Below are 14,073 nucleotides of genomic sequence, written 5' to 3'. Positions count from 1 at the left end.
AATACTCCAACCAAAATATTAATCCATTTTTCAGATGCTGACAGGCCTGTTGTATATTTCCAGCCATTTCTGTCTTTAGTCTCTTCCCTGTGCTAAAAAAGTCCTGATATTGGTACTATAATGCCAAGGTCCCAGGTTCAATCCCCATACTGACCAACTACGCTGTCTGCCACTACTTTGCCCGAAAGGCTGCAAATACATTTCTCCCTCATAGTTCTGACTTTGTCTTCTTAAATTTGAACAGCCTCAAGGGGCTAAATGGCTTACTCCTGTTCCTATTGGTGCCAATCTGGCAAATTCAGACACCATTTTATCTTTTGGAGCTAGTGTAAAATGGGTAATATTGGATTGGCCCTCCATTATACATCTCTCCCGATTTTCGTTGCCATAGACTTCAATAGAAAGGAAAATCAGGAGAGGTATATAATGGGTGGCTGATCCGATACCGCCCATTTTACAATGTCACCAAAAGTTAAAATTATGCCCCATAAGAACAGTTAAAGGAAAAGGAATGAGGCAGTAAGAGGTTCCATGTGCTGAGGATTTTCACACAATGAGAATTATGCAGGAAGTGCTGTCTGTTACATCTGACCTGTTATCCCTGACCTGGCAGTGCTTGATGGTGCCACCTTGTGCAAAGTCAGAAAATCTGTCATTTTCCAACTGTCTCAGCCCTCAAATATATGGATAGGCATTAGCTATTTATTTTCAATATATTTATGTTGCATTGCTCATATGATACAGGGTCATGTGGCATGGTATGAAGCCATCAGTGTATAAGGACCTCCAATATAGTCATTCTTGACCAACCTCTCATAGAACAGTTTCACACCGCAAAATCTAACCGAAATCTGGCATAATTACAATCTATCTTTAGTCATATGTGGTCCACTTCCTGGAGGAACCATGGGATATAATTGGTATTGAACTGTGAACGTTCTGTGCCAATATTTACTTGATTGGAGATGAAGAAAATTACATAAAAAGGAATTCAAAGTTGTAAAGGGGGGTGTTTTTTAAAGAATCCCAAATTGCTGGGGTTAGAAGTACTAATGCTGGACGGAAAGGCCCCTGTGCTGTCTGCTACATGATGCAGAACATGCTCTCCAATGCTTGTCATTCTTGGCAAAAGCCTCTTATGCCAACCAATGTTCATCACACTAATGTCTTGCTTTTACTGTCCATCTCCATGTCATCTTCGACTCTTCATGCCATTGCTTACCTCGCATGTGCCAATCAACATCTTTTTCCAATCAATCTTCTTTCAGGTGGTCAGAATACATTCACACACCACAATCGAACCACTAATGCGCAATATACTTTCTAATAGATTATAGCAAGGTAAACATAGTGCACAAAAACAGAACCTGGTTGAAATTACATTTTATTACATTCAGTAACACTTTATTATGTGTATAAGAATTTAACTTATTAAAAAACTATTCAGTATTCAATATTGGCAGCATAGATGCTACTCTGTATATGTGTGATTCTTTTTCCTCCAACAGTGCAAAGGCAATTGGCCTATACCACTGGATGTCAGTTGATTACTTTGTTTTGCTAGTTTGTATGTTTAGCTTATTTCTTTTTGTTATGTTTGCCACCCTTTTGCAGTCCGATTGAAGTCCTTAAGTTCTTCATCATCAATAGCTTTGCGATGCAACCCTGATTCAATCAGTGTATTACTAATCTTCTTCAAGGGCCTTTCAGCTGCTTCTTTTAACTTCCTAGCATCAAATCGAGGTCTAAAGAGCAGAAGAGGCAGGCGGCTAATGAACACTGGAGTTATCCATTGCGTTTGTTTGGATTTGTCTAGACCGGGATCCTGTTCGCTTTCCTCTGCTGAGCACTCTTTACCAGCAAACATTTGAAATAGCATAGCATCCCACATCTTATTAGCTCGCGATCCTTTTGCCTTTTGAGACTCTTGTTTCCCATCCTCTGTCTTGTCTTGATTCTGTTCTTGTGATTCTGACTGTGGCCGCTCTGGTTCTGGCTCTGGGAACTTCGGTGGCTCTTCTTCCACTACCATGTGTTTCTTGAGACGAGTCCAACCACTTACCTTGCTTCTAGGAGGTTTAGTTCTCTCTAGAGACTTCAGCTGAGGTTCTGCTTTAGGAAATGACTTGGCCCCTTCTTGGTTAGTTGTTTCAGCAACAGAGTCAGGTGGCCTGGGTTCAGTTTCTGCTTTGTTTTTCTGTATGGTGGTCATCTCCGTATGTTGATGGATTTCTGTTTTAACTGTATTAATGCCAACTGTATGAGCATCATTTTGCATAGTTAAGATATTGGAAATCTTTTTGATCAGGGTTTCTTGAGGCACCTCATTACTAAGAGTCTTTGCTCTTGGAGCTTCGAATGTAGGGGTCTTTGCTCTCGGAGCTTCGAAGGTGGGAGTCTTTGCTCGCGGAGCTTCGAATGTAGGGGTCTTTGCTCTCGGAGCTTCGAAGGTGGGAGTCTTTGCTCTCGGAGCTTCGAATGTAGGGGTCTTTGCTCTCGGCGCTTCGTAGGTGGGAGTCTTTGCTCTCGGAGCTTCGTAGGTGGGACTCTTTGCTCTCGGAGCTTCGAATGTAGGGGTCTTTGCTCTCGGAGCTTCGTAGGTGGGAGTCTTTGCTCTCGGAGCTTCGTAGGTGGGAGTCTTTGCTCTCGGAGCTTCGTAGGTGGGAGTCTTTGCTCTCGGAACTTCGTAGGTGGGAGTCTTTGCTCTCGGAGCTTCGTAGGTGGGAGTCTTTGCTCTCGGAGCTTCGTAGGTGGGAGTCTTTGCTCTCGGAGCTTCATAGGCGGGAGTCTTTGCTCTCGGAGCTTCGTAGGTGGGAGTCCTTGCTCTTGGAGCTTCAAATGTAGGGGTCTTTGCTCTCGGAGCTTCGTAGGTGGGAGTCTTTGCTCTCGGAGCTTCGTAGGTAGGAGTCTTTGCTCTCAGAACTTCAAATGTAGGGGTCTTTGCTCTTGGAGCTGCCATGTTAGGAAATTTTTCCTGATGAGCTTCATTGGTGGGAGTCTTTACTCTATAAGTTTCAAACACAGGAACTGCAGGACTAGTCACAGCAATACTGGGGCCGTTGGCATCAAAAAAGTTAGTAATATGAGCTTCAGGAACAGGAGCTTTAAGTATAATCGATTCAACTGTGGAAAACTTTGCTGTGGGGCCTTCAGATCTTTGTGTATACAAACTTGGAGAAAACCATGGTGGTATTGTGAGCTTTAGCAATTCTGGTGTTTTGATAACTGGTTGAATACTTGGAATGGAGAATGTCTTTACAGGAACCGTAGGCCACGGCAGTTGTCTGAATGCTTGGTTTTGATGTTCAGCTGGTGACTGTGGGGCACTTATTTCTATTTTAGGGAGCATCTCTATTTTGCCCATGTAAAACGATTTACGTGCAGGATACGGACTTGCGACATCTGTTCGGGCTACTATTGCAGGGCCTTGTCTGTAAGGTGGCAAAGGTGATTCTGCTAGTTTAGGAGATTGGAGGGATCGAGCAGGTCGTGAAGATCGAGAACGGTGTTCACGGTGTTCTAGATCAGGACCAGCTTCACTAACAGGAGACAGACTAGAGCGGAACGGCTTAGCTGAGTGAGGGTGGGACTTATCTGATGCATCTGCAGGCTGTAAAGATGTTTGTGCAGCCTGCTGTTTCGCAACCCTCTTCAAGATTTTTTGTAACTTGACATTGTTCTTGTTGGGCTTTGGTGCCAGAGGTGGTGGCGGCTTTGGGCGAGGCGATGCACAGTGGCGGGTAGCTGGTAGAGTTGTTACAGCCATTAGCATTTTAATACCCTGAAACGAAATGAAATGAAAAATTCAATTCCATTGGTGATTTTATTTTTCTAAGCAAACTGGTTGACATTAAGCACTGTCAATTCAGTTCAATTAGAAAAAGAGAGTGATCTCAGGATAGATCCTCTCTGATCAGCCAGGATCTAATTGAATGGCAGAATAGGCTCAAGGGGTTGAATGGCTTACTTCTGTCCCTATGTTTCTGAGTTTAGTTACTGCAGGCGATCTATACCTGCCTTTCAACATGAAAGGGTACAAATTCAAGTGCTAAATCCTATCTGTCATTCAGATCCACCAATCTCATGGGTAAGTTATGAATCTGTCCATTCTCAGCCAAGTCATAAGGTAGAACGATATACTGGAGGCATTGTGTCAGGGAGGACAAAGGGGTGGAACTGATATATTCCCCCAAATGACTTATGTCTAACACTGACTGATCATGGCGTGTAATTAACTATATTCGTGGAATAGTCCTCATCTCGATTACCCTGCTCTGTTGGCTAGTAAAGGACATATCTCATTATTAGACTATTGAGAAAGATACAGCACTATGAGGAAAGAGCAAGGCAGTGGGATTAGTTTTGGATTGTTCTTTAAAGAGCCAGCCAAGACGCAATGCGCTGAATGACCCATTCTGTACTGTAAACTTCCATAATTCCACTTCTGTGGTTGTTATTGGCCACATTTTCCAGCAGCATTGATAATTCATGTCTCACAATACTCTACCTTCTGGGCTGGAGAAGAAAATGTTAGGTGAAGGAAAGTGCTGGTACTAGGTGGTGGGGGCTGCATGCTTTTTAAATTGGAAAATACTATATCCTTTAAGAGGTCGGCACTTTTAGTTAAAATAGCTCTCAATCTGTGTATGAAGGAACATGAGGCAAACTTAAGCATGAATACAGTAAATACCTCCTGAAGGAGAAGGGGCTTGAAATGAGGTAGCTGCTTAACTCAAACTGGAGTCCTTCTGGTTGCAGTGTGTGGTGGTTGACGATTGCCGAGCCAGATTTTAGAGCATGACAACTGCCTGTTGAGTTAATTTGCTCCACAGGCGGTGTGTGTAAGGCGAGCTGTGAGCAGGAAGGATCATTGCTTCTAACCTTAAGACGAGTGCCTCATAATAATTTAGAGGGTTAGTCCTGAACAGCATGCAGCGTCAGCCATTCTTACTCCCTCCCCCCTTCTCGTCAGAGTTCAACCATAATCAGACACCATGCTCCCCAGAAAAACAGCACAGACTACAAGTCAGCAACATGCAATGCAACTAACTTCAATAGCTAGAAGCTGCAGTTGCTTACCTATCATTGGTGCTGTCAAATGCTTCTTAATGGGAATTCTGTGGTGAGCGTTCCCCATGTCTAGGCATTCCCATTTATTAAGTATGGGTACTGATCCCAAATGGGAAAGAAATGTATACTATAAGTGTTGATGAGGTAAAGTCATCAACAGGTCTCGAATAGTAGGATCATATTGAACAATAAGAAAGAGTAACATTAGCCCATTGACCTTATTGGATTGGTTTATTGTTCAAGGAAGAAAGTATTTGCTAAACATTTATAAACCTCTGGTTAGGCCTCAGCTGGAATATTGTGTCCAATTCTGGACACCACACTTTAGGAAGGATGTCAAGGCCTTGGAGAAGGTGCAGAGGAGATTTACCATAATGATAGCAGGGATGAAGAACTTCAATTATATGGCAAAACTAGAGAAGATGGGATTTTTCTCCTTAGAGCAGAGATGGTTAAGATTTAATTGAAGTGTTCAAAATTATGAGGGGTTTTGACAGAGTAAGTAAGGAGAAACTGTTTCCACTGGCAGGAGAGTCAGTAACCAAAGGACACAGATTTAAGATAATGGGCAAAAGAACCAGAGGGTAGATGAGGAGACTTTTCTTAACATAGTGAGTTATGATGATCTGAAACGCACTGCCTGAAAGGGTGGTGGAAGTAGATTCAATAGTAACTTTCAAAAGTGAATTGGGTATTTACTTGAAAGGGAAAACTTTGCAGGGCTACGGGGAAAGAGCAGGGGAATGGGATTAACTGGATAGCTCTTTCAAAGAGCCGGCACAGACACGATGGCCGAATGACCTCCTTCCGTGCTGTATTCAGCATCAGTATTTTATGTAAAATTGCTCAAACAGTCCACCATACAGAAGGCCACAGTTCTTGGTTAACAACAAAGAAAGAAAGCACTTATATCACACCTCATCACATCTCAAATACACCTCATATACAATTCATTCCTTTGAGGTGCAACAACTGTTGTTATGCAGCCAAAATTGGCTGCCATTTTTTTCATAAACATCAATGAGATGATTGACCAGTTAATTTGTTCTGAGTCGTGTTAGTTGAGGAAAACATTGGAGGCTGGAACATTGACTTAGAAGTGCTTATGCTGACTTTGGGTGTCCAAAACAAAAAAATGTTCATCACCTAGCACAAATATCATTCACCTTAATAAGTAGAAAAAATCAACCAAAAACATAACTTAAAATATATATAATATATATTAATTTCCCTTTCTTTCTCTTTATCTCTTAGCTGAAGTTGAACATTATGATAAAGAATATTGAAGAACTGGAGCCAACATGTGGACCAAGAGCTGTTGAGCTTATTAATTTTATATTAATTTTTGTTTACCTATAAACCAGTTATTGTCGCTTATATCATCACTGATATGTCTTTCCCTCTGATACTGCAGTAGTTTAGCCACAGTATATGTATTTGAAGAATAGAAACGATTCTCTGAAAGGTTGTACAGAGACACGTGTCAAACATGAGGACAGAGTAACCCTGGTTCAATAGCCCCCATCTTATTCCAGCTCATTACAGTCAAGGCTCCCCATTTTGAGAAACCAAGAGCATTGGTTTTTCTACCAGTACCAGCCTCAGATCAGTACCTCTTGATTGTAAGATGGGGGTAAGCAAACCCAATTAACACATCAATCTCTGGCCTGGGACAATAGAACACTGCAAACGCGCACACCCACACACAATGCTCCACTCACCAGCTAAACTTTAATGTTGTGAGAGAGCCCACTAAGCAGTTAACTCTTTTCTAACATTCAATTAAGCTTTAAAAATGTCTATGCAACGGGAACTTTTTAAACCTGGCTTCACATGAGCTGCTGTTATAATGCAGTGGATGCAAGGCTTCAGCAGCATTGGAATACCTCCTTGGAGGTGGTCTTACCTCCATCTAACCTTCTTGCCTAAGTGCATGTTGAATAACTTCACACTCACCCAAGTTAGGTTACATACTTTGCGTCGACACGATTTGTCTAGGATGACTGGCTTACCGGCATCAGAATGTCCATAAAGGGCACTCCTTTCCTTCAATCCTCTGCGCTGCTTACAAAACTTCCTCGAACAATAAATATTTTAAAGCCAGTTCAATGAACCAGAGGATTCTTCAATTCGCATATTCGTTAGATAATTGGAATACGCTATCCTTTAACCCTTTCTCACCTGCATAAATTAGATTTAGCTTTGAACAAATTGTGCTCCCGAAGACCTATATTTCTGTTTACACTTGTGTGTAGTTTCCTGAATGAAATGGGAGTAATTGAACTTGGATCTGAGCAAAATGAAAAATAAAACAATTCTCGCTAATTGACTAAAGCAATATTCAGATCACTCGAACGATCAGCACCTGACACAATTCTGAGAGCATCAGGATAGAAATGGTTCACTAGTGTGCCTGTCATCAACCCAGAGGATCCAGAGAGTTCCCTAGTTGATGAAAGGATTTGGTCCAATTTGGAAAATGCGGGAATATGTTGTGATATGGGAGCTGGCATCTAGAACATTGCCATACCATTACAATGGAGCGATATGTACATATAAAGAACACGCAAAAAGCAAAATGATTGTAAATTCATATACCATTTACCAGGTTCTATTCACAGTTTTGATCATATGATATTAATTAACCAGATGTCTTCTCTCAGTTCAGAATCACTATTGTTTCAATGTCCATTTGTAAATATGAGCTGGGTTTCAATAAATAGCATACTGCACCAATTATAACTCAGTTATACCACAGTTTTCATTGATGGTGAATGGTGTTAGCTTTGCATCAATGTATACTTTATTGTGTAATTTAGGGTGAAATTGCCTAAGTTGAATAGCAGATCATCTTGTACGGATGAAGAAGACCATTCAGCTCTTCCATATAGAAAGAACCAAGTTTCCGCCATGATAGAATCAAGGTGTCTTTTACATGACTCCAGTGTTTTTCCCTTTACCACTGTATCTGGAAATCTATTCCATGTGTTGATTACTCTTTTTGTGAAGAACCTCCTGATATTAGTCTTAAATTTGTCTTTCACTAATTTGAATCTCTACTATGTTGTCCTACCATTACTGTTTAACTTGAACTATTGCTCCAGATTTAACTTTTCAGGACCATGTATTAACATATAAAACTCTTTAAAGTCTCCTCTTAGTTACCTCTTTTCCAGGCTGAATCTCCAGTCTTTCCTCATAATTCAATCAGTTTTAGGCCGGTTCATCCTATGAGTTGCCGGGAAGCCTTTAAAATGCCATTCCAATGTCACTGAGCAATTCAGAGTTAGTAGTACAAGTCAAGCCTGCCATTCCATGTCACTTTAAACAACTGCCAACTTATCAATGACTTAGATGAAGGAACAGAGAGCTGTATATCCAAGTTTGCTGACAGGGCTGTTGGGTGGCACAGTAAGTAATGTAAATGGGAGCAGGAAGTTGCAAAGGGACATAGATAGATTAAGTGAGTGTGTAAAACTGTGGTAGATGATGTTGAATGTGGGCAAGTGTGAGGTCATCCACTTTGGACCTAAGAAAGATAGATCAGAGTATTTTCTAAATGGTAAAAAGTTAGAAACTGTGGAGGATCAAAGAGATTTAGGGATCCATGTACAGAAATCGCTAAAAGCTAGTGGGCAGGTACAAAACATAATTTAAAAGGCTAATGTTGGCCTTTATCTCAAAGGGGCTGGAATACAAAGGGGTGAGAGTTCAGTTCTGGGCACCGCACCTCAGGATGGATATATTGGCCTTAGAGGGGGTGCAGTGCAGATTCACTGGAATTATACCTGGGCTAAAAGGGTTAAATTATGAGGACAGGTTGCATAGACTAGGCTTGTATTCCTTGGGTATAGAAGATTTAGGGGTGATCTAATTGAGGTGTTTAAGATGACTAAAGGATTTGATAGCGTAGATAGAGAGGAAACTATTGCCTCTGGTGGGGAGTCCAGAACAAGGGGCATAACCTTAAAATTAGAGCTAGGCCATTCAGGGGTGATGTCAGGAGGCACTTCTTCACACAAAGGGTAGTGAAAATGTTGAACGCTCTCCTTCAAAAAACTGTTGAGGCTAGGTCAATTGAAAGAGGCCGGAGACCTGCCTGAAATTGGACCTCGGGCCTCATCTAAATAATTGCGATGAGCTACTGCCACCTGTCTCACCTCCAGAGGCAGCTCACTGGTCACTACTGGGCCAATTTGGGCTGGATGCCTCACTGACAGTGACCCTCAAGTAAGTCTTAGAGGTGGAAGGAGAATGGAAGGAGGTGTTACTGCGGGCTGGCAATGGACCGCAGTCGTGCTGTGGAGCCGCAAGTAACGATTCTGCTCCCACCAGCTCCACATTATGGTAAGTTTTTAAAAAACCTACTTACATTTTTGATGGCAGCCTCCAAGGGTCCCTTTAAGGAGCGTTGGTTAGGCATTAGAATTCAAGAAACTGAGTGGAGCAGGCCCAGTGCCTACTCTGCTCAGTCCTGACGAATTTCTGGGAATGATCCTTAAACGGGCATTAAGCCCCTCATTAACATATTGAAGGGGTCTAACGCCCGTTTCAGGCAGCTGCCACGGATGCCCGGAAAGCCGCCTTTACCAACATGGCGGCGCTCGTAATGCAGGCGCAGATCAGGCTAGGAACGTTGCGCCCCAAAATTGGCCCCTTTCCCCCCCTTTTTCCGCTGAAAAAACAGACACAATGAAAACCATTTACTCCTCGTTGAAGTATTACTTAGGCTTTAGATATCCCATGGACATTAACATCCATTACACATCCCACACGGACAGGAACAATTCATAGTAACTTGTGTTCTTCGGCTGAGAAAGGCTTGAATCTGATTTCTGAAAAGTTGCAAGACCCCAAATTGTACTTTTAATACCAAATTATTTCTTATATATAATTTGAACTGAAAAGAAAAATATTCTGCCCCAAATCTAATTACACAAGATATGGTAATACGGAATAGCCTGTGTTTCCTATATTTAGAGCCATGTCAGATGTATGAGTGTTGTGAGGATCAAAGGCTGCTATGGGATTGGATTCTGTGATCTTAGCAATACCCATAGGACAGACTAACATCTCTGAACCTAAATGATGCCAACAGGCCTTCCTCCTTAGCCCAGCAACTGGAGTTAGAGTTTGACTTTCTTCACTCCTGCCACACCGCCCCTCCACCCCCACTCCCACCCCCACCACAAAGTTGTTGATATTTTGGAGAGTGCATTAGAAAGAAATAGAGAAAATTCTGAAGCTGTCCCAATGACTCAGTGTATAGGGACTGTATGTGCTCGAGCTAAAAGGTCTCGGATTTGATTCACGCCAAATTCATTGATTTCAGCTAGGGTGGAAGTGGGGGTATTGCAATTGTCTTCAGCACCATGGGTTAGAGTAGAGAAAATCAACCAGAGTTCCTGCTCCTGCTCCTGATGGCTATCCAGTGACCCTTTGGAAAAATAGGCATGTGTGTGACAAGATCATATCTGGTTATGCTGCCCACTGCTGTTAAGTAGATTGCTAGCGCTCACTGTCTAGTTACACATGAAGAAGTGCTCCAAGATGCCCGGCAGCCATGCAATCATACTCCAGCCGGTATCAGCGCCCTCAGTAAGGAGGAGAGAGCATTGCTTAAAAAAACATTCTGGAGACTTGCAGCTTTAACATTTAATTGCAATGCAGTATTCTGTTTAACATGAAACTGAGCTTGTTTTATTGTTTACTATGGTTGTGCACAAAAATAAGATGTCTGTTTGAAAAAAGAAATTGGATTTACGATAGCTATTGACAGTTTTTATTAAAAGTAATGTTTGACCTAATGCGATGCAGTCCTGCTCTCTCATTTACAATCAAACTGTCTCACCCTGCATTCTTGCTAGAAACTTTAATTACAGGCTCTCCCCACCCCCCTGGCCCAGTAGCACCTACTTAGTATTTAGTGAATAAGTAGTAGGTGGGCAAGAACATGGCAAATGGAATACAATGTGGGGAAGTGTGAAGTTATCCACTTTGGTAGGAAAAACAAAAAAGCAGAATATTTTTTGAATGGTGAGAGACTGGGAAATGTTTGCACTCAGAGGGACCTGGGTGTCCTTGTACATGAATCACAGAAAGTTAGCATGCAGGTACAGCAAGCAATTTGGAAAGCAAATGGTAAGTTAGCTTTTGTTACAAAGGGATTGGAGTACAAGAGTAAAGAAGTCTTACTACAATTATACAGGGCATTGGTGAGGCCACACCTGGCGAACTGTGTACAGTTCTGGTCTCCTTACCCAAGGAAAGACATACTCGCCTCAGAGGGAGTGCAACAAAGGTTCACTTGATTGGTTCCTGGGATGAGAGGAGATCTAATTGAAACATATAAAATTCTTAAGGGGCTTAACAGGGTTAATGCTGGGAAAATGTTTCCCCTGGCAGGGGAATCTAGAACATGGGGTCACAGTCTCAGAATAAAAGGTCGGCCATTTAGGACTGAGATGAGGAGAAATTTCTTCACTCAAAGGGATGTGGATCTTTGGAATTCTCTACCCCAGAGTGCTGTGGATGCTGAGTCATTGAGTTTATTCAGGACAGAGGACGATAAATATTTGGGAACAAAGGGAATTAAGGGATATGGGGATAGTGCAGGAAGGTGGAGTTGAGGTAGAAGATCAGCCATGATCTTGTTGAATGGTGGAGCAGGCTCAAAAGGCCTAATGGCCTACTCCAGCTCCTAGTTCTTATATTCTTGTGTAATAAGAGGCATCACTGTAATAGGGAGCTTAGACTCTATCCTGGCAACTTTCTCAAAGATGTTCAAAAGCAAATGGATGATTAACTGTGCATTCACATTGGTCAGTCTGGAGGCTTGTCTGGTCTAAACTGGTTTGGAAAATATTTTTGATATCCCAACTGTACGATAATCTGTTTGACTTGTGATATTTGAGTGACAGCTTACAGACTCGCTGTTCCAGTATGTTCTGTACAGCAAACACGACACCTTGGCATTGCTACAGAGAAGTAAAAAAATAAAATAATCTCCTGTGCTAGTTCATTCGTGGACTTGCACATTTGCCACTGTGATTCCCATCAAAAAAACTCAGAAGAGCTGTCTCAGGCGGCAGCCTCTATTGCTGATTATAGAATAGAGTTATAGAAACTTGCAGCACAGAGGGAGGCTATTCGGCCCGTCGTGCCTGTGCTGGCTCTTTGAAAGAGCAGTCATTGCTTAGTCCCACACTGTTGCTTTTAGTCCCTAACCCTGTAAGTTCCTCCTTATCAGCCTTTGTTTTTTTTTAATTCTCTTTTTATTTCCTCCTCTTCATGCTCTGACTGAGCATGCTGCTCTGAATGCTGGCAGCCCTTCTGCATCTTACCCAAGTATTCAGTCTTCATCTGTGAGCCTGGAAAATGAGTTTCAACAAACAATTTGACTGTGGGAAACATTATGGCCGAGTCTGATTCCGTCTTCAGCTGATCTAAACATGCAGACTTTCCAGCTGGGGGCATTCGATAGCAATCAAGAGTAGGGAATCTGGGTACTTTTTTCCCCAATTCCTAGTGCAAGAACTCGGAGGTCAACAGTTAATTCAGCATGGAATTGGGATTGAATCTGGGCCCTTCTGTTCTTTAGGATTTCATACACAACACAAGAACGAAGAATATCATACTACGCAATAAAACAGAGAAAGCTAACAAACGGGCATTAACACAAGGACGGACTGAAGTGCCATTGCCATTTCACACTGTAGCTTGCAGCACAGAGATGCACCCCCATCTGGAGGAGCAGTTCATCATGCAGCACCGAATTCCACAAAAGAACAAAGCACCAATGTTGTCACGCAATAAGAAGGTAAGATTCAATAGTCATAATGAACTCTGCCTGGGCAGTACTGGGGAATTGAGGGCCACAGGCCAATCGATGAAGTCGACCTATAGTATACTCTTTCATTACTTGAATAATCTGGTCCTCTACTGATCATTGGACTAGCCATGTCTGGTATAACAAGGATCAGGTCTCATTTTCTGGCTCACTTGCATTGGGCAGTTGAGCACTTTCACATTCCAGGCACCCAGTGTCACCATCAATCATTCCCAGCTCAGGTTTAGCACAGGCCAGCTACACAGGAAAAACACCCTCTAATTTGCCCCACAATAGGCCTTAACCCAACATTGAGAACAGCACCCCCTATTGCACCAACGTGGCTTTTTCCCATTTTCTACACTCGTCTTCTTTGAGATTTCTGAATGAGATTGCCAGGTCAGTGCTGTACTGTAAGCAGTTTTATGTTGAGCCTGCATCACATTAAGATCAGAGTTGAAACTGTCTAACTTAATTTCACTAAGTGTCCTTATAGGCAGGAGACAGGCAACTTTCATCCCCTCAACCTGGACTATAATAAACCCTAGTCCCGAAGATAAAAGGATGGCATGCTAATATAACGTAAACAATGTGTACGCTGTGTTAGAAATGGCCATGGGTTTTACTTGACAATTAATACTCCCTTAACCATTTCGTCACGCTGCAGTTAATCCAGTCAATTTCTCCTGTGCTAATGTTTAATACATCACACCACTGACCTAAAGGCAACCTTGTGCTTTGTAATTGCTCCAGCAAGAGTGTATTTCTGATTTGTTGAGGAATACTTACTATTATTCAGCCTTTCCAAATACAATCATGTATTTTTTCTTACCATTTGGTTAGACTATTACAACATGTAATGAGGGTCAACTCCAATTTGTCAGGGACAACTTGGTAACACAGAAAGGGAATCTCTACATTTTCAGGGATCCATGGGTCCACTAAGTCATTCCTAAAATCAAAGATAGAAATAATCACATTTTCACAAATTGTACACAGTCTATTAAATTGTCTCAAAGCATGAACAATGTTTGCAGTAAGTTAAACAGAAGTTGCATTTTGGTCAGTCAAGCTCTATTCCAGCAATGTAAAGAGTAATGTGGGAATTTTGCAATGGGGATGCATTTTTCAATTTGGGACATAGAGCATATTGTTGGGGCAGAATAAAGTAAGCT

At 42.0% G+C, this 14,073-nt stretch overlaps 2 protein-coding genes across 7 annotated transcripts in view; one reads left to right on the top strand and one right to left on the bottom strand.

Annotated features, from left to right (window-relative positions):
- lsp1a (lymphocyte specific protein 1 a) overlaps positions 1 to 10,877 on the top strand; it is a 408,262-nt gene extending 397,385 nt beyond the window's left edge. For all 5 annotated transcript variants that reach the window (XM_086007804.1, XM_086007805.1, XM_086007802.1 and 2 more), the window contains one exon: positions 6,325 to 10,877. In XM_086007804.1, coding sequence (XP_085863930.1) covers positions 6,325 to 6,356 — 32 coding nt within the window. In that variant the 3' untranslated portion in view covers positions 6,357 to 10,877. The remainder of the gene's footprint in view (positions 1 to 6,324) is intronic.
- The window catches only part of prr33 (proline rich 33), a 65,247-nt gene that overhangs the window by 3,906 nt on the left and 47,268 nt on the right, over positions 1 to 14,073 (bottom strand). Inside the window, exon 2 of one of the 2 annotated variants that reach the window (XR_015080979.1) lies at positions 13,731 to 13,850. Coding sequence is in view for 1 of the 2 variants with exons in the window: in XM_086007801.1 (XP_085863927.1) it covers positions 1,592 to 3,781 (2,190 nt within the window). In the remaining variant the exon portion in view is untranslated. Of the gene's footprint in view, positions 1 to 1,367; positions 3,782 to 13,730; positions 13,851 to 14,073 lie in introns of those variants that run through there. The other variant, XM_086007801.1, reaches the window with a different exon arrangement.

Source organism: Somniosus microcephalus, chromosome 15 (assembly GCF_052327205.1).
Source record: "Somniosus microcephalus isolate GS21.2 chromosome 15, FLI_Smic_1.0, whole genome shotgun sequence".
NCBI classification, from domain to species: Eukaryota; Metazoa; Chordata; class Chondrichthyes; order Squaliformes; family Somniosidae; genus Somniosus; species Somniosus microcephalus.
Note: the sequence above shows the minus strand (reverse complement) of the source record. Positions and strands in the feature narration are given on the sequence as shown.